General features: G+C 35.8%; 1 protein-coding gene across 2 annotated transcripts in view; it reads right to left on the bottom strand.

The window, feature by feature from the left end:
- LOC101611450 (zona pellucida binding protein) overlaps positions 1–26,688 on the bottom strand; it is a 64,960-nt gene that overhangs the window by 15,744 nt on the left and 22,528 nt on the right. The window contains exons 4-6 of one of the 2 annotated variants that reach the window (XM_004652711.2): positions 24,112–24,261; positions 17,432–17,650; positions 12,778–12,854 (exon numbers count right to left, since the gene is read on the bottom strand). In XM_004652711.2, coding sequence (XP_004652768.2) covers positions 12,778–12,854; positions 17,432–17,650; positions 24,112–24,261 — 446 coding nt within the window. Of the gene's footprint in view, positions 1–7,763; positions 8,306–12,777; positions 12,855–17,431; positions 17,651–24,111; positions 24,262–26,688 lie in introns of those variants that run through there. The other variant, XM_045135445.1, reaches the window with a different exon arrangement.

Raw genomic sequence — 26,688 nt, 5'->3', positions numbered from 1 at the left:
CTCACAAAACTGCCCTCACTTAATGTTTATGCCCATATATTAATGCTACTCTCACTTTTGGTTAGAGAAGCTTCTCTTCTCAGATGGCAGTAACCACTATGATGATCCAAAAGACACCAGAGTGCCAAGAAGACATGATTGAGTAACGTTCAGCACTTACACATCTCTATCACACCTTCCAAGGCTCAGGGTCCATTGTGGAAGAGGTGGCAGAAAAAAATGTAAAAGGAAGAGTAGGGATGCTTACAATGCAACTGACCAGACAGAAATTGGCCCTGATATCCATGATCTCACAATGCCTAACACTACCATCAGAAGACCCTCATAATAGGAGGAAAAGATGAAGACATCAAAACAAAAGAGTGACTAATGGAGAGATGGAGATGATATGATAGAGTGTAGATTTGTGAAGGGGAAAATGGGGAGAAGTAGGAATTCTTATGGTCTTATGGTCTTTAAGTATGGAAGTTATCAATAAAAAGGAAAAATAATCATAGTAACAAATAAAAACAAAGTAAAAAATACAACACATTTTATAACTTCTAGCTGTGTTCCAAAACCTAACTTTCTAAAATAAGGTGTCATATTGACATCTATTTCCCTTATTGCATGGAGTAATGATTTTAATTTGGCTGGTAATATGAGTGATAAGAGCAAACATGGTAATGAGTTCATAGTCTGTAAGCCAGTTAGTTCTAGTCCATTCTGCCTCACCAACCTGTACCTCCAGTCTGATCAGGAATAAAGATAAATGCTGATCTGACTACTAACATTGTACCACAACTTTTCTCTCACTTCTTCAAATATCTTCTAAAGTATACTCCTCCCATGAAAAAGTACAAATTATTATAAATATGTTTTTCAAGCACTGCACTCAATAAATTACTCAGTTATTAACAGTTCATAATCTAAATGATGTTTTATGATTTTTGATAAATGTAGGTGAACTTGTTACTTCTTACTTGCTCAAAACACAAATTTTGGTTAATTATTTAAGAATTAGGTACAATCTGATAACTACATAAACTTAAGTGTGAACTGCAATTAAGTTTCAGTAGACAAATTTATAATCACTCAGCTACCTAACATCCTATGCAAAAACGAAAATGACTTAGACCTGAGAAAACCTTGCAGATACACATCAGATTCCTGTTTCCAATTTTCCCTCTAACAAGCAAAGATAGATGTCTATATCTAATAAAAACTGAAGAGCTGTGGTAGTTTGAATTAGATGTACCCAATAAACTCATATATTTTGAATGCTTGGTCCCCAGCTGGTGGCAGTCTGGGAGCCTTGCTGGAGAAAGTGTACTCCTAGGGACAGGCCATGAGGTACTATATCCAGCTCCCCCTTTCCAGAGCTCAACTCATTCTCTTGCTGTTTTCTTGCACCTGCTATGGCAAAGGTCCAGACTCTGCTCCCGCAATCCTTTCCTTGCCATCAATAAACTTCCCCTAGAGACTGTAAGACAAAATAAACCCTTTCCTCCCATCAGCTGCCTTTGGTTGGGTGTTTCATTTAGCAAGATGAAGGTAACTGCAACAAAAAAATTGGTATCAGAGGAGTGGGGTGCTGCTGCCAGAATCATAACTGTGTGGATCTTAATATTTTTGAATTGACTTGTGGGAAAAATATGGAGATATTTGAAATGTTGGACTAATCAACAATTTCTAGTATAAGTAGTGATTGACAAACTATTCTTTTGACAGTTAAAAGATCTAAATGCAGAAAGAACTGTGGACTCTGAGGCTTGGATTATGAGGGAAAGTGAGCTTTCTCCAGATGGGGCTAGAAATGGTTTGTATGAAACACTGGCTGCATTCTGCCTCTGTACTGAGAACATGCACAGGGTTGAGTTTAGAAGAAATAGACAGGTATGAGCACATGGGTATGCCCAGTTCAGGTGCAATTGTTTGAAAGATTACCACCAATGAGATTGTGCCAGCTCTCCTGTACTTCAGGAGGGGCCTGAAGGAAGAATGCAGGACTTTTTCTGCTGTTCAAAGTTGGCTTTATTCCCCTCTGGATTAACACACCTGATACTATTGAAATACAACAAATGCAGGAAAAAACACAGTCATGGGGTTTATAACACAGTGATTTTAGAGATGGCCACTGGGCATTGTGAGGCAGGTTTGTTGAAGTCCCTGTGTGGAGACCCTGTAAGGCTATGGCATGAATGATCCACGGGATGCAGTGGAGACCCCAGAATTTTGGAAATGCCAGTATTACAGAATGGCTGGGTCAGGATAGATTTTTCCTATGTGGTAAGAAGCCCAGCTGGAGAGTTAGAATTTAGACAGCAGACATATTTGCAAGTCCCACTTATCAGACTTGGAGCTGTAGGATTTAATGCTTTCTCTGTATATTTTTTACCTTGCATTGGTCAATCTTTTCTTGATATATTCAATATCTTCTTTTTTTAAGTTGAGCTGATTTTTTTAACTGTAAGCCTTCTTTTTTAATTAGTTGCAGCCATACTTGCTATATAAACAACACATGTTGGTACCATGCTTTCCTTCCTCCCTGCCGCTTTTCCTCACTGGGGATGCAGGTCATTCCCATGGGGATTGTGGGTCATGCATTGTGAAGGCAGCAGTCAGTTATGGGTGAGAGGCAATGTCTCTGTGCATAATGTCCCAACTTGTGGCTCTAACAATCTTTCTGCTTCAATACCTTCTTTTTGGCATATTATTGTTTATTGTGGGCCATTATGTATATTTAAATTGTGTTTTAATTTTGTAGGATTAGTTAAGAAATTATCTTGATGCTCAGACAAGATCTTGGTCTTTGGACTTGTTTTTTTTTAATTTTTTATTTATTTATTTGAGAGTGACAGACACAGAGAGAAAGACAGATAGAGGGAGAGAGAGAGAATGGGCGCGCCAGGGCTTCCAGCCTCTGCAAACGAACTCCAGATGTGTGCGCCCCCTTGTGCATCTGGCTAACGTGGGACCTGGGGAACCGAGCCTTGAACCAGGTTCCTTAGGCTTCACAGGCAAGCGCTTAACCGCTAAGCCATCACTCCAGCCCTGGACTTGTTTTTGTAACAATTTTATTTCTATATATTTAGAGAGAGAGAGAGAGAGTGAGCATACAGGCACACCCAGGACCCTTGCCACTGTAAACAAATTCCAGATGCATGTGACACTTTGTGCATCTGGATTTATGTGGGTACTATGGAATCCTACCCTGGCCTTCTGGCTTTACAAGCAAGCACCTTTAAGCACTATGTCATCTCTCCAATCCACTTTGGACTTTTGAACAGAGTGGGGATTGATCTAAAAAGATGGGTATTTTTAAAGCTGGACTAAAAGTACATCTACATTTTAAGACAGACCTGTGCCTATGGGGATCAGGAGCAGATTATGGTACTTTGAATCAGATTTTCAGAATTGCTGGTGGCAATCTGCGAGGTGGGCCCTTGCTGGAAGCGATATCTTGATGGGGCATAGGACAGGCTTTGGTGTATTATAGCCAGCTTCCCCTTGTCTGACATCATCACATGCCTTCTCTCTCTCCCACTCTCTTTTGTTTGTTTCTTTTACCTACTGTGGCAAGGAGTACTGTTTAGCCTCTATTCATGCCTTGCTTTCTCTTGCTGTTTTGAAGCTTCCCAAAATATACTCATCAGAGGTTTTTGGTCAAATATTTCATCTCAGTAATGTAACAGTAACTACAGCAATAGTGAACACTTCCTTTTACTGTGTATGCTGATTGCAAATGTACGGTGTGAAATTTATAAAAGCGACATGGAGGAATTTATTATTTTTTTTCCTGGTTTTTGGTTTTGTTTTTTTCCAAGGTAGGGTTTCACTCTAGTCCAGACTGACGTGGAATTCACTATGTAGTCTCAGGGTAACCTCCAGCTCATGGTGATCCTCCTGCCTCTGCCTCTAAGATTAAAGGTGTGCACCATTGGTGAATTCTGAGTTGTGTAATAAATACATATGTAAAATGTTTTGAACCAGTTTAGGCGAGTGATATAAGAATGATGACAATAACAAAATCCAAAAACTAAAATAAGAGAAAACTCCAAATGGAAGTGTATACATAGAAACTTTGCTCCCTTCCTTTTATCAGCCCCTTAAATTATTTATAGGCTAGTTAAGCAAATATGGAAGGAATGTGTGCTATAAGATAGAAAAACAATCCTTACTATTTCAACAATAAGCAACTTATAAAATACAGGAACTTCTGCAGACAGAAGTTGAATAATTTATTAAAAACCCCCTATTCTCCTCCTCTACAGTTTACAAGATGATTGTGAATAATTAACGGGAAAGGATTTAATATTTGTTCTAGGCTTGTCCACCAAACTCAGAAGGTAACAATTACTTAGACTCATGTTGGTTTCTGAATAAACAGTAAATTCTATATACTAAAGAAGGTCAGAGTTTAATGAACTATTATGTCATGGGGATTATGTATTTTATAACTGTTAGAAAGTTTTTTGTATAATTTTGGATAACACCTATACTTGAGAATATCTGGGGAAATGATAATAGTAAGCATGAAAAGATTGATTTTTTTTAAGTGAGAAAGAAGTTTAAAGATGTCTTTAGCGAACAAAAAAACACAAATTGTCCTAGAGAAATTAGTAATTTTGATACCTAGGAATGGTGACACATTAGAGGCTGGGTGTCCAATCTTATAGAACGTCTCAATAGAGAACTGTAGAAAATGATCATCAAAAACTGAAAACTGGCTTTATCATGTTGGGAATAGCAAAGAGGACTAATGTACTGTGGTACGAAGGAGTCTGGCAAAGATTCGGGAGTCAGAGCTAAACTTAAAAGCAGAACCAAAGAAATGAGGGGGGAAAAAAGGAAAAGTGTCTTATAGTAATTTGCCTTCAGTGAAAGTTGGAATCCACTCCTAATTACTATAAATCTTAGGATTGTAGAACATACAACTTTCTCTTTTCACTGTAAGGTATAAGTCAATCCTGAAGCCAAAAGAAAAAAACCTGTTCTTCACTGTGATGCCAGTGAAATAGTACTTGCTCCACAAGAAAATTAGCTTGTATGGAAAGCATTAGGTATATTGGAAGAAGGATTGGGGAAAAATTATAATTTCTATTTTAAAATTATTGGAAATTTAAGGTGACATGTTGTCTTATTCTCTCCATTTCTATCATTTTAATGTTCATATTATTTCTCCCCATTTACATTTCTTATTCCCTTCTCACTCCCATTAAAACGATAAACCTTCCCCATTAATCCCCATCTTTCTTTTGTGACTTTTCTAAGTGGTGTATTTCTCACCAAAGAAATTGGAAGATAGACAGGGAGTAAATAGAAAGAAATGTCATATAAAAATACAGGAAAAGACTTCAATTGCTGACCATAGAGTGTACTAAAGGGGACTCTCATGTGAAAAATCACCTACTGATCATAATATAAATACAATGTAGTTGTATTTTTATAAGAAAGAAAATAAAGGAAGCAGATGAGGAAGGAGGGAGGGCAGAAGGAGGTAAGGGCAATGGAGGGGAAATAAAGTACAGTGTTGTGTAAGTATGTAGGTGTTTCCATCAGTAATTTTGTAAAAATCTAAATTTTATAGGTGTTACAATTTACCAGCCTACAGAGAGAGTAGGAAGTGAGAATGCTTATCTGTAGGAGCCCAAATGGTACAAAGAATAGAAGGTTGAGAGGTGAAGGATGAAGAGGATGAAAGACCAAAAAGGCTTTCATAAATTCCTACAGAATAGTCTGCATTCACAGGAATTTACAGATTTCACAGCATTGTCTATGTTGCATAAAATAATCCTACCAAAAAAATTGACATAAAACTCAGCTTTGCTTGAAAATATGTTAGGTAAAAAAGGAATACAGACACTCTTTAAAACCCTCCTGAAACAAATTTACACAGATAAAATGAGCTATGTGCCAATGAAAGTGCAATGTTCATGACTTACCCATACTAGGATGCACATGGTAAAATGAAAGATTAGAGATCAATAAAGAGCCAAGGTGAACGATTGCACAATGGAATACCAACCATTTGAAATTAGCATAAAGCAAGGTTAAAATATATAGAGGTAAATATTAAATAAGAGCATAAGAAAGGACAGTAAAACCATAAAAAGACAGAAATCATCTTTAGAAATGATCTACTTGAACTATAAATTGTGTATGGAAAAATTCAATGGGCAGACTAAATAATAGTATATCTCCCACCTTCAGCTGGAAAACAAAATGTTGAGAGAGAGAGAGAGAGAGAGAGAGAGGGAGGGAGAGAGAGGGAGAGGAAGAGAAGAAACTGTTCCAGGGCTAAAGCATAAGAAGAAAGAAAAATATAAGACAAAATAAGAGAGAAAGGAATCCTCAAGAACTCAAAATACAATGAATAGCAACACCACAAAGGCAAATGAGGAAACAATATTTTCAAAAGAGTCCTGACTAAAAACCTTACTTAAATAATGAGTGCAATGATATTCAGAAATAGCAGACAAGATAAATTCTAAAAGAAGAAAAATAATAGAAGGACTGAGATGTAAGAAAGAAGAGAAAGCAAAGACACAGATAAAACTATGGTTTAAACTAAAACATTACTGATCTTCTAAAACAACTTTCACATGGAGAAAAGGAAGAATACTGGAACTAAACTGTTGGAAAATAAAATTGTGACAGGTGAAAGCATATTATGAGAGCTAAAGTTATTTAAGGCCCTTCAATGTTTAGTAGGGTAAAGTATAACCACTTTCAACATTATGGTATGGTGTATGCTAAAACTCAAAGCAAAACCACTTAAAGAGTAAAAAGTACACCATCCAAACAATGTATAAAAATAAGGAAATGTTTTTACTAATTTAAAAATGATTGAGAAGAATACCTAAAGAACAGAAAACTCTGGTAAGTGACATGTAATACAATGGCAAAACCGGCCCAGAGCAGAAAGCATGCCCAAAAGAACACAGCAGCAACCAAGGTCAGGTTATGAAATAGAGTCACAATTTAAAATGTGTATGTGTGTGTGCACACACACACATGCATACATGTGTCCATGTGCCTATACATAAGTGTGGAGATCAAAGGACAACTATGGGTGTCCTTAAGACTCTGCCCATCTCTCTTTGGAGACAGTCTTTCCCTGACCCTCAATGTGCCAGTTAAGTGGGTTGGCCAGTGAGTCCCAGAGATCCCTCTATCTCCACCTCCCCAGCACTGGAATTACAAACATGTTTTATTACATCTAGCATTTTTTATATGGGTTTTGGGTATTAAGTTCAGGCCCTCATGTTTACAAAGCAATAACTTTATCAACTGAGCTATCTCTCCAGCTCCTGAAATAGAATCTCTTTTAAATATGTGCTATGTATGTTTGTATGTATGTATGTGTGTGCATGTACATATATATTCATATATATATATATGTATCATATATATATATATGACAAAATAAAGGAGAAAACTTGTTCAAAGAGATGGAACACATAGAAAATAAACTGCAACATGACATATTCAAATCCAAATATATGAACCAAACAAGCAAAAAAGCTAAAGTGTAGTTCACAGTAATTAAAGAGGATATAAATAAATGGAAAAGATACAAAAAATTCACAGATAAACAGAATAAACATATTTATAATCCTGATTCTCAACAAAGGTATTTATAGATTCTATGCTCTTAATGTAAATCCTAGTATGGGGTATGTTGAAGGACACCTTGTGAATGGATTTGGCACACAGCTGTAGTGATCAAACAGCTGCAGTACTGTAGTAAATGGTCAAAGGAACAGAGCAGAGGTCAAAAATGGACTGTATTCTCACTTTATTGCCAACAAAGCTGTTGAGGTGTAGTCATTGAGAAAAGGACTTTTCAACCAATGATACTTGGAAAACTAGAAATTCGTGAGGGAAAATTAATTAACCTCTAGTAATCATTATAAACACTAACATGCCTGTGGTCCATGGAAATGAAAACAAAAGGTGAAACTTAGAACCAAATTTTTGGCAAATATTTAGGAACTAAAAATTAAGAAGAAAATCTGACAGCACATAATGAAAACAATAAACAATAATCACAAACATTTAAATTTAGTCATATTTGAATGGAAACTGCCTCCTACAGTTCATGTGTTCCAGCACTTAGTCCCGGAACAGTGGCGTGCTTGGGGCTGTAGAGGATCCTTGGTGAGGTGGAGTCTTGCTGGACCATGCATGTCACTGGGGATGAGGCTTGAGGTTTGATAACATGACCCCACTTGCTCTTCTCTGCCTGCTTGCTGGTGGTTCTGGAATGTGACCCCAGCTGCTCCTGCTGCCATGCCATCTCTCATCAAACTTCCCTTCAACACTGCAAGCAGAATAAAACCCTCATCCTTTCATAAGCTGATTTTGGTTGTGCATTTATTCACATCAATGAGAAAGTAGCTGACACAAATCACAACTTTCAAAACAATTTTTAAAAATTGTCATGGCTTCTACTCTTGCTACCAGGAAGACAGAATCTGTATGCTTTCCCTATTTATTCTACTAAGAATAATAACGACGTTCATCATATACAGATCAAAACTAAGATGATTCCTAAAGGAAGAAAGAAGAAAGTAGCTGAGCTTAAAATGTTACAATTAATGAAAGGCTCAGAAATGACTTCCTTAGGGACTTGAGATAGAGCTGTTTATGGAGGACTGCCCTAGGGAGCTGAAGAGAGAACTCGGTGGTTATAGCACTTTCCTGCAGATTACTTCCCTAACATTCATGATGCCTGGCATATATACATGTGTATATACACATACACATATACCTGGCACAGCAGCACACACTTATAATCCCAGCACACCGGAGGTAAAGATAGGATGATAAGAAGCTCAAGGTCATCCTTGGCTACATGGAATTTGAGGGCCCCCTAGGCTACATAAGACCCTATCTCACAAAATACTACCTTATATACTGTTCTTATATCTCAAGCATGAAGCTAAGGTAGTGGCAACCTAGAAGTGCTAAAAGGTATGGATGAAATAAAAGCACCAAAAACTCCTACATTCACAAAAAATGACAGGGACTAGAGAGATAGGTTAGTGGCTAAAGACACTTGTTCTGCATGTGTGTTTACTGTGCACCCATGTAAAACCAGATACAAAAGTGGTGCCCATGTCTGTAATCTCAATAAAAGTATGACAATGGGAAGTGGAGCCCAGAAAACCCAAATATCACTGGTCCAGCTAGTCTAGCTTTCCCAGCTGGTTGTTCCAAAACAACAAGAAAAAAATAACTGTTTCAAAGTAAAAGAGACTAATATTCTGAAGTTGCCCGCTGACCTCCTCGGCAGGCATGTGTCCGTACACGTACTCATCACACGCGCTAGTGCGTATCGCAAAACATGAGGCTCTGAGCTTGAATCCTCAACACTACATTAAAAACTACGTGTGGTTGTACATGCCTTCAGTTGCAGTCCTAGCACTGAGGCACTGAGACAGAATCTCTGAGGTTTGCTGGCTAGCTTGTTTAGTATGAATTGGTGAGTTTCACACCAGGGAGAGGCCATGTCTCCAAAAATAAGGTGAACAGTGATTGAGGAAGACACCTAATGTCAACTTCTGGCCTCCACATGTGTGAGCATACACATGTGCACATGTACACACATACATATGAGCATGCAGATATACACACATGCACATGCAAGAAATGCCAAGAATGTTGGCACATGATTATAATCTCAGCACATGAGTGGAAGAGGTCTAATTAGCATAATGCTGTCAGCTCCATGGTCTAAATTAGGTCATAGACCTAAGAAATGACACAGCCCTGAGGTAGGACAGTTGTCCATTGTCAACTGAAAAACAACTTCTTCTGGCAGGCTTTATGGACAGGGATTAAGAACAAGGCATTGCCAATCAATAACTGAAATTGCAGGCTAGATATCCAGAGATGTGTTAATTTTCACAAGCAACAAATCCAATCTCTACAACAACTATAAAAGGACTTACTGGCACCATCTGATAAAGGTGTATTAATCCCCTGCATACTTTCAGAACCACCTGGGTACAGTTCTACGTATTTTCCTAAGGTAGAGTCAGTTTTAGTGGCCCCAGTTTGCCTTTCACACCACAATGCCCTGGCCAAGAAACCAAATCAGGATTTCTGTCAGACACTGCAGTTGAAATAAACTAGACATAGGAGAAGTAACCACAAAATGGATTTAGAGACCAGATCAACTATATCTACTTTGATAGAGGTCACCACTAAACCTTGAAGGATCCCCTAAGAAACTTCTACTCTAGCTAAAAGATCAAGGAAATGTCTTGTGTCTCCTAAAGTCATTAGTTCAGAGCTAGGGAACCAATAGTTTCTGAAAGGTCTACTGGTCCATTTGCATAGAGCTGGAGGATTAACAACAGGAATTTTCAGGCTGGAGAGACTGCTTAGCAAAGCAAGGGGAATCCACATAAGCCAAATGCACAAGGTGATGCATGCATATGGAGTTTGTTTGCAGCAGCTGAAGGCCCTAGCATGCTCATTCTCTTTGTGCCTTTTCTCTCTTCCCCTCTCCCCCTATTTCAAATAAAACAAAGTAAAAAGCTTTAAAAAATTGCATTAAAAAAGTATAGGAATTTTCAGTAGTTTACCAGGATCTTTCTCTTTTATTCAAGGTATGTTTGCTCTATAATGTACATCAAATCCAGGAAGTAAATGATGGACCATGGCTCTGCTTTTGTTATGTGAGTGAGAGTGTTTCTGCTTCTGCAGATCATGTAAGATGTGGCAGGCCTGTATCTGTTCACCTCCATGACCTCAGTGACTCCTCTGAAATGCCATCGCCTATGCACATCAGAGTTCTCTGGTGCTGGGTGACTGCTGTCAGGAAACCTGACCATTCAAAGGTCTTAGAAAAGACATTCACAAAAGTCTTGTCTTGGTAATAAGAAATACTTAGATCTAGCTGAGGCATATTGCACAAATATTTATTAAAAATATCACTGAGGCAGTTTATAAGAAATATACTGGGGCTATAAGAGGGACTCTGCTTTTTCCTTATTCTTTTTCCTCAAAGGAGTCCTCATAGCCTCCCTCTTTCTAGAGGCCAGAAATTACAGAAGGGTCTGATCTTAACACTTTTTCCTAAAGAAGATCCCCTTCCTTACAAACCAGAGGTAAGAATGCAAGATGCTTAGATACCTGCCATAGGAACAGTAGTTGTCAGCTCAGACCCCATCCAGTAAATTCCTATAAAAAAACATCAATGTGAGTCACCAGGGAGGTTGCCTGCTTGGGATCCCTCCTTCCAGCAGGAGCTCTGCCTTCTTCTTTCCTTCTCATAAGCTTTATAATAAAAAATTTTCTAAACCTCACCCTCTGTGGTCTACACATTTCATTTGTCAGATTCACAAAACAAACACCTTGAGGCAACCGATTCAGCAAAAGTGTTGTGTGGCCATGAGTTCCCAGTACTCTAACTCCTCAGTTGACAGCCGAACCAAGAGTGCAGAAGGGCTCTGTCAATCTGCAAGATATCCCAAATTCCCATATCATAGAAAACACGAAAAAGGATCAATATAGGTTCCAAGTAACTTATCTCTGTTTTGGAACAAAGCTCAAGAGGACTTATAAAGTGTACCAAAAACTGATGAAAGCAGTTGTACAGGACTTTGGGCCTCAGAGGCAGGGAGATCAGAACTTTGAGATCAGTCTCCTCTGCATAGTAAGAATGTGTTGAAAAACAACAAAAACAAAAACCCAACCAAACAGGAAAAGAAAATTTCCCAGTACTTAAGTTTCAACAAATGAACAGGTATATAAAGGGAGGGTAAAGAAATAGGGTATATGACACACTAAAGGAATTAAAATGAATTTCCAGAAACAAATCCTAAAGACACTAGCTTCTGACTGAATTGACCAAAGGTTTATTTTTTTTCTTAGATAAGCCACATGACAGAAAAGAAAATAGGTAAACAACTGCTCTTGATTTGGCTAACTGATACCCTCAGTGGTATGGAACCCATAGCTGGAGCTGGGAAACAAGTCAGAACTATATCCAAACATAAGCCCACTCTCCAGTATCAAGCTACCATCAATCATGGGCTACAAGAGGGTCTACACCTATTAAATTCTGTATAAAAAAAAGTAAGGGTTATCTCATTTGTCCTGGTGCTAACTTACTCTCTGTTGGAGAATCTGATTCTCTTTTTCAAATACATGTAGATCCTAAGGAGAGAGCCACCCCATCATACCTCAAAAGGGCCCCAGCTGAAACTAAGAAAAATTGGTGAAACAAGCAAGGGTGCTGATTTGCTGATGAACCAGATACCAGCACAAGGGGGAAGGAGACCAACACAGAGAAAAATCAACTCCTATCAAATCAGAGAGCCAGAGCCTCAGAGGCCCCCAGCACCTCATCACTGAAGGAGACCAAAAATGAACCCAACATAGCTCAGGGAAATTTTGTAGAAGACGGGGCGAAAAGAATGTCAGAGCCACATGTTGGGTCATGATATGCAGAGACATATATCTTACCCATAACTGTGGGCTAACTCCACAATGCACGACCCATATACCTCAACAAGGAGGGGCCAATGGGGAGGGGGTAGGTCACAGATGAGCCTAATAATGGTACCAAACTGAGTGTATTTGCTGAAAACAAAACTAATTAATAAAAATAAATTAAAAAGTCATATCAAGCATACTGATTTCTTATTTTAATGTGTGAATATTTATTTTTATTGTTAAAAGCACTGACTATGTATTTTGCTAATAGCTAAGATACATCCTTCTGTAGTGGTTATGGTCAGACAATTTTTTTCTCCCTTTTCCCACAAACACATAACATACCTTAGATAATCTTTTGGAAGAGTCACAACTATGATCTGTACATGGCTTGGATCCTTTTTCAGTGCCTTGAGATGAGACTGAGAAGATATATTCTATTTTATAATTGGTTTGACATACTATATCATAATATTTAATTTTTTAAAAATGAAATATAACACTTGTCTAATATTTCTAGTGCATTAAAATTTAATCATTTTGTATTGATAAATAGCTTTAGCAAAATCCTAATACAAATATTTGTTTTATAAAAATAAGGAAACCCTCACTTCTACAGTAATCTTAAGAATTAAATGTATTAATAATTAATGCTTGGCAATTTTGATTTTATAAAATTTAACAACAGAATTATTTCACCAATTATTAGATATATTATAATTGAATACATATATTTGTTAAATTTTCTATTAAATTTTGCTTATATATTATGATAAAGGTATTATAAATTATGATAACACTGGGAAGAAAATGAGAATGGACTATGAGGCCTTAGTCCATGACATGCAAGTGGAAAAGGGACAATTTAGAGAGTCATTTGTTATGACTGACATGACATATTCATGCACATATGCACTCATTTATTTAACAATAAACTGGAGCCAATTCTATGCTATGGGTAAATCTATGTATTTTGGATGACATAAAAAACACAGAAGCATGTACAAATGCTATTATTAGTAAATATTTTCAAAAAGCTAAGAACAAGGGCTAGGGAAATTGCTTAGTGGTTAAGGTGCTTGCCTGAGAAGCTTATGGGCCCTGGATCAATTCCCCAGGACTCAAGTAAGCCAGATACACAAGGTGGCACATGCATCTGGAGTTTGTTTGCAGTGGCTAGAGGCCCTGGTGTGCCCATTCTCTCTTTCTATCTGCCTCTTTCTCTCAAATAAATAAATAATTTTTTTAAATGCTAAGAACAAGTTACAGCAGTACCTAACATTATATTCCAGAAAGTGGATGCTTTCTCTCCAGAATAGAATATATATGGAAACTATGTATCTGAGGTTATCTTAAGAGGAAATAATTATGCTAACTAGACATATATATATATATGTACTTCACATGAATTCACATAAAGTGACTGAGAGGATAGCTCAGTGGATAAATTCACTTGCCATACAAGTAGGAGGAGACCACCTGAAGTGGATTCCTCAGAACCTGTATCAACAGCTGAGCATGTCCATGAGTGCCTTTAATCCCATTTCCAGTGGAAGCAGAGAACACAGAATGACTGGGTTCACAAAAAAAAGTACAACTTTAGTTTCAGAGAGAGTCCATATCAAGGAAATATGTGGATGAGTAATGGATAAGACCCAACATTCTGCTCTGGTCTCCACATGCAACAAGCTTGTGTACACACATCTATGAACATATGTGTATGCACTACAATACACACACATCACACATAACACGTATGCATACATATGAAAATGCACAGAAGGGGACAGCTGTAGGCCAATATCACTAATAAAAACAAGTAAAAATTTCAACTAAATCATAAAGAAGCAAATTCAATAACCTATTAAAAGAAATAATAGCCAGGTGTGGTGGCACACACCTTTAATCCCAGCACTTGGCAGGCAGAGGTAGGAGGATCGCCATGAGTTCTAGGCCACCCTGAGACTACAGAGTGATTTCCAGGTCAGCCTGTCAGCCTGAGTTAGAGTGAGACCCTACCTTGAAAAAGTATAAAAAGAAAAAAAAAAAAAGAAACAATACACCATGATCCAGGTTCCATGTGTAAAAATCAAAACACATTGACAACAGAAAGATCTATTCTTGATAAAAGCTTTCTTCAAACTAATAACACAGGCAAACTTTTTCAACATGAACAATGCACTCAATTTCATAAAACAAGCACTACTACATATAAAGAGGCTGAATAATTACAACACAACAATACCAAGAGGCTTCAACACTTTACTCCCAACAATAGTCAAGTCGTCCAGACAAAATACTAACAAAGAAACATGAGAGTTAAATAGCATTATAAAACAAATGATGTAACAGCCATCTATAGAACATTCTACACTAACACTGCAGAATATGCATCCTTCTCAGGGGCTCATGGAAATTTCTATAAAGTAGACTACATCTTAGGGAACAAAGCAATGCTTTAAAAATAAGAAAATAAAAATAATTTATATTTTTATTTATATTTAAGTTATATTTTAAAAATATCCTTTCTGAAATAATAGAATAAAATGAGAAATAAACAGCAAGAGAAACTACAGAACATAGAAAACTTATACAGATGGAGCAAGACTACTGAATAATGAACACTCAATGAACAAGTCAGGAGGACTTTTTAAAAATTTCAAATAAATCTAAATGAAAATACAGCATGTCAGATCTTGTAGGATACAATTAAAGTGCTCCTAACAGTAAAGTTTAACGTGTAATTTCCTACATTTAGAAGCCAGAGAGTGCAAATAAATAACTTAGTAATGTAGTTCAAGGTCTTGGAAAAATAAACAAGAAAGAGTCAAACCCAAATCAGTATATATGAAATAAATAATAAAGATGAACAAAGAAATTAACGAGAAATGAAACTAAAAGAACAAAGTAATCAATGGTACAAGAGTTGGTTGTTTCAAAAGACAAACAAGATTTTTAAACTCTTAGCCAAATTGACCAAAAGAAAGAAAATACCTAACTTGATAAAATTAGCAATTAAAAGGTATACACTACAATAGACACCAATATAATTATAATAAGCTGGAAGATCTAGAAGATATGAACAACTTAACACATGTCAATAAGAAGGAGGATAAAGCAGTAAAAAAAGTATTCTAGTTGGATAAATTCAGGGCTGAACACTACCAGGATTATAAAGAAAGACAAGCACTAGGCTCTTCAAATTATTACATAAAACAAAAAGGGGAGGAAAATTATCCAATTCATTTTATGAAACATTATTATTATTATTATGCTGATTCAAAAACTAGACAAGTACACATCAAAAAGAAAAATGGAATGCCAATCTCCCTGATAAACATACATACAAAAATTCTCCATAAAATACTTGTAAACTAAATTTAACTACAGATCAAAAAGATCATTCACCATAACAAAGTGGGCTTAATTCAATGATTGAAAGATTGATCATCATGTGCAAATCAATACATCATACTAACAGACTCAAGGACAAAAATCACATGATCATCTAAATACATATAGGCACACATACTTTCACTACTTTCTCTAAATTTTATATCAGAAATCTAGAGAAAAAAAACTTGAAAGATGTAAAATGCATCCAAGGCACAAAGGAAGAAATAAAACCATGTCTATCTACAAATTATATGCACTTCCATTAAAAAAAAAAAAAACTAAAGGTTTCACAAAAGCAAGACTAATAATGTTAGGGCTAATAAAGGAACTCTACTAAGATGCAGGATTCATTTAAAACTTTAATGCACTGCTATAAACTGAAAATGAACAATAGGCAAGGAAAAACAACAAAATAAGTGTATTTACAAGAGTATCAGAAATAAGAACATATTTAGGAATAAATTTGCCAATAAGTTTGCTATTCTGAAAACTATAAAACACTGCAGAAAGAAAATAAACCCAAGATTAATGAAAATATATTCTACGGCTATGCATTGGAAAACAATATTGTTAGGGTAATACAAACTTAATGTGATCCTTATAAGAAGTCCAGAAGCACCTGACCATTACTTTCTGTACAAATGGAGAATTGGATAGTAAAATTCACAGGGAATTGCAATCAACCTCAAATTTCAGTAAAATCACTGAAGAGGAAGTACAAATGGGAGATTCTTGCTTTCAAATTCTAAGTCTTGCTACCCAGCCTCACTAATTAAAACAGTATGGTGCTCGTAACAACAAACATCCTCGACAATAGATTGGAATTGAGAGTGCAGAACATAGTCTCTCTAATTGACATTCAGCAAAGGTGCTTAGACTATAACACATAGAAATAGTCTCTTCAATTCAACAGCTACCTGAAAGAGTAAAACTGGACCCAGACTATGGCACATAAATGAGCTCAAAGTGAATCTTAAACTAAATTTAAAAGCTCAAACTACAAAGGGGGTAAATGTTAATGACAAGATACAACAAAAACAATGTAAAAAGTTTTTAAAAAGGCTGGAGAGATGGCTTAGTGGTTAAGCGCTTGCCTGTGAAGCCTAAGGACCCCGGTTTGAGGCTTAATTCTCCAGGACCCACGTTAGCCACATGCACAAGGGGGCACACGCATCTGGAATTCGTTTGCAGTGGCTGGAGGCCCTGGCGCACCCATTCTCTCTCTCTCTGCTTCTTTCTCTGTCTGTCACTTTCAAATAAATAAATAAACATAAAACAAAAAATTAAGTTATTAAAAAGTAAAAATAAAAATAAAAAAACTGAGTAGGTACTTTCACAAACTGAATCATTATAATTAAATATGATAAAACTTTACACTAACTTTCATTCTATAGTAAATGACTATAGCAAACCTTATTTAAGAGAGAAAACTTTTCATTTATATACGAATCAATAGGATTTTTATTGGAGGCTATTAGCAGTTAGTCAAAGTAGAGAACAGGAAGCACATTTAAATTTTTAACATTTACATTATAAAATGTTGCTGTATTCAAACTGCTCATGTTCCCAAGTTGTTTTACTTTAAATAATTTCAAATATTTACCTGAAAATGTGAAGAATAATTCATTCTGCAAACCAGCTTTTTGCATTTTAATACGGTGGCACTCAGACTTAAGCAAGGCGATCTCACAGGAAAGATCAAGAACCAATTTACTTAAAATCTGAAGAAGTTTCTTTTCAAAGGAGATATTATATATACTATTACAGGGAGCTGCATGATAACGAGCTGTGAACTGGTAGTAAAAGCGAGGCTCACGATAAGCTATAAAATTAGAGACAAAAATACAGTTTTTAAGTAATTCAAACATATGTCATAATTATTCTAAATATGCATCATAACTATTCCAAAGAAGTAATTATTTGAGGTAAATTCAAATTCATCATTCATGTTATTATGTATAGTTATATTCATCTCATTAACAAATCATCATCTAACAGTTACTAAGTGACAAACAATTAGCACAGGGATTTAAAAATAGCTACTTATGGACTGGATAGATGGCTTAGCAATTGAGGTGCTTGCCTGATAGGCCTAAGGAACCAGGATTGATTCCCCAGTACCCATGTAGGCCAAATGCATAGGGTGACGCAATGTATCTGGAATAGCTAGATGCCCTGATGCACCCATTCTCTCGCGCGCTCACTCAAATAAATAAATAAATTATACAATGGTTACTTATTTAAAGCTCAAGTTATTTAAGATTAATATCATTATATTCACTTGAAGAAACTGAGAATACAGGGATGATGTCAAGTACCCAATGTCTATGCTAGTAAATCTAAGATAGGAGCATAGAAAGTCTGATCCCAGTGCACTTTGCAGATCAAACTCAAGCATGAGACAGTTCAAAAGGTAAATATTCAATCTTAGAAGAACTCGCACTGTTCTGCATCTAAATATTAACCCTGGGAAGATTTCTAAGATTTATAATTATTATAACTAACAATAATAAGTCAAAAACATACGTCTAAGGAATCCACAAATAGTTCTACTCAGTTGCAGTACAAGAACCGGAATTGATTTTAAACTATATTCCAAAATCTCACTGGAAATACACAATAAATATAAAAATGAAAATAAACACCAAAAGTCAAAAGTGGTCATTGTGCATCGTGCAAGGCAATATACTATGCTGCTGCTCCTGCCAATCAGGACGGCCCTTCTTCCAACCTCTTCCCAGCACAGACTGACGGACAGGCTTCATTCCCACCAACATGAATGCTGCCATTGCCAATTTATGTAACTACTGCAAAACTCTGTAGTTAAGGCAGAGAAAACATAGCTTCTAATTGCTAAGAAACCTCTATAAGTTTCACTAATAAACAGGAATGAGGGTTGGAGAGATGGCTTAGCCATTAAGAAAGCCTCACAGCCTGGGTTCAACTCTCTAGTACCCACATAAAGCCAGATGCACAAAGTGGTGCATACATCTGGAGTTCAGTGGCAAGACCCTCCTCTGTCCTTGTAGATAAATAAATAAAAATTTAAAAAAATAAATAGGAATGGGGCTGGGGAGAGATAGCTTAGCAGTCAAGGTGCTTGCATGCAAAGTGAATGGACTCAGGTTCAATTCCCCAGTACCGATGTGAAAGTCAGGTGCACAAGGTGGCTCATGCATCTGGAATTTGTTTGCAGTGGCTAGAAGCTCTGACATGTCCAATCATTCACTTTCTCTCTCCCTCCTTCTCTCTCTCACCTCTTTCTCACTCAGATAAATAAACAAATGAAAAATATGAATAGGGGTGGAGAGATGGCTTAGCGATTAAGGCATTTGCCTGCAAAGCCAAAGGACTTCAGTTCGATTCCCCAGGACCCACATAAGCCAGATGCACAATGTGGCACACACATCTGGAGTTCATTTGTAGTGGCTGGAGGCCCTGGTGCACCCTTCTCTCTGTCTGTCTTTCTGTCTGTCTGTCTGTCTGTCTGTCTCTCTCTCTCTCTCTCTCTCTCTCTCTCTCTCTCTCTTCTCCCTCCCTCCCTCTCTCTTCCTCTCTCGCTCTCTCAAATAAATTAATTAATTTTAAAAAATGGGAATAAAAAACAAAGATTCTCCCACTCCAACTTCCAGGTAACTCAAGAGTCCTAAGTTAGAAAAAAAAAGGTAAAGAGTCAAAGAAACACTAATATAGGAAATATATTTAATTTAAAAACAGCAAGCTGGTCATGGTGTACACACCTTTAATTACAGCACTTGGGAGGCAGAGGTAGGAGGATCGCCATGAGTTCAAGGTCCCCCTGAGACTACATAGTGAATTCCAGGTCAGCCTGGGCTAGAATGAGACCCTACCTCAAAATACCAAAAAACAAAAACCATAGAAATATATTCATAAAACCACTATAAATGATTAGAAAATGAGAAAAGTATTCTTAGCCAAGTATAGAGGTGTGTAACTGTGTTCCCAACACTCAGAAGACAATGAAACCAAACAAACAGCTTAGAAAGATGTTAAAGTATGACTAAATATTTAGAAATAAAAGTGATGAATAAATTAAGAATTACAGAGCACAGTTAAAATGCTAACTAAATACATAGCTTAAATATATTTACCACCAAAGGAAACAGGAAGCAAGGAGCTGCTTAACTCAACAGTTAACATAAAGGATAAGAGTTAACACCAGTAGAGACTGGAGGGAAAGAGAACAGAAAAGATGGGAGTAGGAATGCATTGGTGAAAAGTTAAAAGCATCATATTTAGATAGGAAGATTTATGACCAATATATTCATCATAAAACATAAGGATAAAATAAAAGAACACAGCAACAAAACCTAGAGTTTTACAAGGCTATAGTACCAAGATTTAAAACTGTAAGTAAAGGAAATGAAAAAGCTTACAAGCAAAGAAAACTGACAGTAGTGAGTAAAGGCAGCCTACAGAAACTCACTGACAATTATATTTTGGACATAGATTAATAACAATAATATTTACATAACTGTAAAAACAAACACTGCCAATCAATAATCAATACATGGGCTAATGAGCTAAACAGATAATTCTCAAAAAGAAAAAAGAAACACAAATCGCTAATACATAATTTTTTAAAGTCTTAAGCATCTTTAGCTCCTAGGGAAACCCAAATTAAAATTGCTTTGACATTTCCCCTCATCCCAGTCAGGTTGGCTAATATCAAGTAAACGAGTGACCACAGGGCTGATGACAACATGGCTCACTCAGTTAAACGACATGCCAGCGTGAATACTGAGTTTGGTACCTGTGTAAAAGCTGGTCCAGCAATGTGTGCCTGTAATTCCAATGTTGGGGAGGTGGAAGCAGGAAAATCTTTGGGTCTTACTCAGCTTATAAGCTCCAGGTTAATGAGAGACCGGGTCTCAGAAAATAAGGTTGCTTCCACATGCCTATGCACACATGCATGCACAGTCATTCACCCCACAGCCCAACTCCACACACATCACATTAAAAAAAGGAAAGTTTATAAACAAATAACAAATATTGGTGAGCATGCAGGGATAAGGAAACTGTATTCACTACTGCTGGAAATTTAAACTTGTGCAGGCACTATAGAAATCACTTAGGGAATTACCATGTTACCTATCTCTCTCAGTCTTGGGAATATAACCAATGTATTCTAAGTACTGACAAAGAGACAGATGCATGTCCACATCTATTCCTTCTCTACTCACAGTGAAAAGGAGCCAGTCTCGATGTTCATCAAGAGATGAATGAAAAAAGAAAATTTAGAACATAAAGATAATTGAACTTTATCCAGTCATAAAGAAAGTGAAATTATGAAATTTTCATGAAAATGGATATATTGAGAAATAGTTATATTAAGTAAATAACCTAAACAATGTAGATTCAGAAAGAGAAACACCACATGATCTCACTTACATGTAGATGTTAGAATTTAACTTTTATATGTTTGTATATGTATGTGTATGTGTAGCTGTGGGTCTATATCATGAAACTAGAAAGGGAACCAAGAGAGAGAAAAAGAGGTGGATTAAAAATAGAATAACAAAGTATATAAGACATCAAAATGGAAAGGGATTAGAAAGGGTAAAAGTTAAGGGGGAAGACGAATGAAGAAACAGGATCAACAAAAACAAAGTATAGGGCTGGAGAAATAGTTTAGTGGTTAAGACAGTTGCCTGTGAAGCCTAAGGACCCATGCTTGACTATCCAGATCCCATGTAAGCCTGATGCACAAAGGTGAGGCAAGTGCAAGGCCATACATCCCAGCTAGGTGGCACAAGCATCTGGAGTTCGATTACAGTCACTGAGGCCCTGGTGTGAATTTTCTCCTTGTGTCTCTCTGTCTCTCTCTCTTTCCCTAAAATAAATAAAATGAAATGAAAAACAAAGTATATACAAAGTCATAATAAAATGTAATATTTTGTATGCTACCTAAAAGCACATAAAAATGAGAAACATAAAAGAAATAGAAGTATATACAATGGTGATAATAGAATTTTGCCTACTTTTATCCACAAAGACTATTAAAGACAAATAGGATCTATAGTAAACTTTTGTTAAACATGGCTTCATACTGTAGTCCTTATGCAGTGGATTCTCTCAAGGAGACAGAGTTCAGAAGCACTTCTTTAGCCCTAGCTGTCAGCTGTACTATATAAATACATGCACTGTTGTAAATACATGTTCTGTTGGTATTTAAAAATTACTAAGCAAAAAATTAATAAGTAACAATACAATATTTTCTGATATATAACAGGTGCTTAGTGAATATTAGGCTGTTCAAATTATGCAATTATGGTATTACAATAACTGTTAAAGCATATTTGTGATAAGCTAGGTGTATCAAATAAAAATATGTAGATAACTGCAACATAAAAAATAAAACATAAGTATTTGAGACAAATGTCTAAATAAATAACATAAAAATTATTGTACTTTCCCATAAAATATCTCTCTATACATATGGAATACTTATTTTGAGTAAGCAAAAATCATGAAGAATCCATTAATAATTGGACATATAAAGCCAGTCGTGGTGGCACACATCTTTAATCCCAGCACTCAGGAGGCAGAGGTAGGAGGATCACTGTGAGTTCAAATCCACCCTGAGACTCCATAGTGAATTCCAGGCCAGCCTGGGCTAGAGAGACACCCTACCTTGAACCTCCCCACAAAAAAATTGGACATCTGTTTGTCATCTTTACTGTGAAAACAATGGTATATAGGTTTCTCATTGCTACTATCACATTATCATAAATTTGGTGATTTCATATATTTATTATGTTTCAGTTCTAGAAAACAGAATCTAAAAGCTCTTATGAGGCTAAAATTAAGACACATCCCTTATAGACTCTAAAGGAACTTCCACCTGTTCACCATTCCTACCAGAAGTTGTCTGACCTTTGTTGCATGGCACTCTTGACTGTGACTTCAAGGAAAACCTCTCAGACTTCTCCTTTGTTACAACATCTCTCCTTTTCTATCTCCTTGCTACCTTTGCCTCTTTCACTTCCCTCTTATAAGAACCTTTGTAGCTAGGCTTGTAGCAGAACTGTGTGAGGCATAACTGCATGAGTTTCTGGCCAGCCTAGGCTACAGAGTAAGACTCTGTCTTAAAAAAGAATCAGTTCTTAATGATTATATTGGGCCCACAAGTTAATTCAGTTAAATCAGTCCTTTATGATTATATTGGGCCTACCAGTTAATTCAGTTAAATCAAACCTAGGATACCAGTTAATTCAGGATTGTGATATTTGGTCTTCACTGTCAACCTGAGTGGATTTATAATCACCTGGGAAACACACCTCTGGGCATGGGTGTCAGGATGTTTTCAGAGAAGCTTAACTGTGGAGAGAAGACCTTCCTGAATGTGGATGGCACTATCCCATGGACTGGGTTCCAGAGTAAAGAAAAGGAGGGGAAATCATCTCACTGCTGCCTGCATGTGGACACAATATGACCAGCCATTTTATACTTCCAGCACCATACAATCTTCCCATGACACACTAAAACCCTTCTTAAACTGTCAGACAAAATAATTTTTTTCTTCTTTTAAGTTATCATCTCACAGAAAAGAGAATATTAATACAGTAATATCTCTCCATCACAATACATTTATGATATAACAACAATAGTAAAGTCCCTTTAACTATGTAGGGTATATATGCACAGGTTCTGAAGATAAATTCTGACCCACCTCCTCACACCCTGTGAGATTAAATTTGTAACAAAATTCTATTCAAACTATTCTTTCCACTCCCTAGTGCATCAGCACTCTCAAGTCAAGTGCTAGAAAAGGATTTTCAATGCTATGTTCCAGTGCTGACTAAGAAGATGGAGAAGTGTGCTATAAACTATTACATTTTGAATGTAAAACAGTATAATCTACATATCATCATCACAATCATTGTCATTCACAAACATGATGTGGTCATCCCTGATTCCACTCATGGATGTAGACTGTTCTGGAGACATGCTAGTACCCACTGAAGATAAAATATTATGCCTTGTAAACCAGTTTGTGGCTTCATTGTTAAACTAAACAATATAAAATAAAAGTAGTAATTTTTAATTAAATATTTTGGCACAATTCTTTTAAAGGAAATGTTTAAATATTAAATTAATATTTGTAATATTAACTTAATATTTAAACAACAAATATAAATATTAAACTAATATTTATAATATTAATTAAATAAATATTAAATTAGTCACTTTTAAAACAAACCTGTTAAAATATTTTAATATTAAAACATTAAGAAATATTAAAATACAAATCCTCCTTACCATAAATAAGATATTTTAGTTGAAGATTTTTAACAATTTCTTCCACAGTAGGTCTATACTGGAGGAAACATGTATAAATTCCACTCATACTCTCCTGAAAGTTCTGAAATATGAGGCTTCCTGTGGATGTCACTTGTGCAGTGCTGTTTTCTAATAAAGGCATGATATACAGTTGTATAAATTACAATAGAAAAGACATCAAAGTATTTAAAGCAGACTGAAACCATCAAAGTTAACAATAAGGCATCAGATACACAGTCAACCATTGTTATATGATGCCTACTATCACTGGATGCCAGGATGAGCATCCTAAGTCAGATTCATTATGCAGAATTCATTAATTATATGGCTGCCTTAGAGGGAAACAAACCAAGAATGACATATATGCTTCTAGTACTCTCCCTGCATTGTAAGAGATGGTATCAGAATTATGGCATGTATATGTATACACACACACACACACATATACACACACACAAATATAAACATACATATTTGCAATGTATATATAAACATATACCTAAGACATATATTTTTTACCAAGCAAATGTTTTACATTATATATATAATGTGCATATATATATATATATATATATATATATATATATATATATATATATATTTCAATACCCCAAAATATTGATATATTTTAAGTATGAGTCATGGCATCAATAATCTTAAAATCTGCATGTAGAATAGATAAAACAATGTAAATAGAGGAAAGGCAATTACAATATGACCACTAACAGATACAGATTCTTGTTACTGCACAGAATGAATGATATATAAAACAACAGTTTGAGGGTTATAGAAGAAAAAGAAGGAAATTACGTAATCACACTAACTCAAGAAAAAAAATCACAAAAGTTGCAATGTTGGGAGCTCTCTTTTTTTTCAAGTTGTCTTATTAGGTATCCCTTTGGAAGAAAACTATAAGGATAAAAAGGAAAGTAAAGATACCTTTGAGTCATTAAGATGTATATCCCAGCTCACAAACTGTGTAACCATAAGAAATCACTTAGTCTATTTTTTTTTCCTTTTGGTTTTTCAGCATAGTCTTGCTCTAGCCTAGGTTCACCTGGAATTCACTATGCAGTCTCAGGCTGGCCTCAAAGTCACAGTGATATTCCTACCTCTATCTCCCGAGTGCTGGGTTTAAAGGCGTGTGCCAGCACATCGGATTTCACTTAGTCTTTCTAAAGTCCAGTTCCTTCATTTGTACAATGAAGAATCACAATATGTGGTAGCCTATCTCACAGGGTTGTTCAGTATAGAAAAATATGATTTACCTTTAAGGAGACAAGTAGTTATTTTGAAAGTTTAAAGCTACAGTTTTCTATCAGAAAGTCTTTAGACATTAAAATTTTCTTAATAAACTCATGTTCTGTTCATTAGAAATAGAAGTCTTATGTCAGAAAATGACAGTTTATCTTATGCTGTTATTTATATATATGTTATTTAATGATTATAAATTTTAAGCTGTAATAATTCATCAAACCTAGACAAAAGATATGTGTATTCTTAGTACTGAAATTTTTATTTAAAGATATTACTTGAGTTTCTAGCACATACAATGCCCTGTTTCACATACTGAAGAAGAAATGAATGGATGGAAATACCCACCCTCAAGGGATTTACACAAAGAATTATGCCTTGAGATCTGCTACTTATATTCCTGGGTGAAGCTGTAAAATGTGATATAAATTTAGAACAGATTTCTGTTGTAATGCTACTGCTTCATGAATATCTTAGGATATAAGTTTATACATTTATCTGAACAGGTGCATTGTTTTTTGGAATAGATTAATAGTTTGTAAGTGGGTTTTTCAGCAGAGACAAATACCTCATATTGATAAAATAAAAAGTTTAAAAGAAATCTGAAAATATTATGACATCAACAAGGCTATGTATTCCTTGGCAAAATTTGAATAGAAATATTGCTACGCAAGAAGCATCAATAAATATGAATATGTGAATTTAAATGCCTACTGCAATATTAGATATGAGAACCACAAAACTGAGAATCAACAATATGCTTTAAAAGATTCAAACAAAGATTTTGAAAATTTATCTAGAGAATTTCATATTCAATGTAAGAATTCATTCTATACCACTTAGCAGTGATCATTCATAAATCCTTAAGTGACCAAGTCAAACAGCCAAAGATTAAGTATTTAGCATTTGTAACATAAGATAAAATAAGAACTCAAGCAACAATAGATATTCAGTGAATAAAGTTGGTACTTCTTTCTTCTTAACTTGGTTTACTGAAAATTCAGATTTGGATTATTCTAGAAGCCCATGCCTTAAACTTCTAACATTATATGACAAAAGTTAAAGGCAGTATAATTAGTCCTTTTTTTTTTTTTTTACAAAACAAGTTATCGCTTCTGGTTTTAGTTGGGATTTATAAGGTGGATATAAGAAAATCAATCAACCATGCACTAAGGAAGACTCTAGAGAAGGCTTCTGGGACAGGACCAGTGGGTAGAACCAGCCCCTGAACATTAGCATGAGCTGCCATATTATGGGACAGGGAAAAGACTCCTTTCAAGCATGTGAATGAGTAACCAAAGC

The sequence above is a fragment of the Jaculus jaculus genome, chromosome 16, assembly GCF_020740685.1.
Source record: "Jaculus jaculus isolate mJacJac1 chromosome 16, mJacJac1.mat.Y.cur, whole genome shotgun sequence".
NCBI classification, from domain to species: Eukaryota; Metazoa; Chordata; class Mammalia; order Rodentia; family Dipodidae; genus Jaculus; species Jaculus jaculus.
This window is presented reverse-complemented; position numbering and strand designations above follow the sequence as displayed.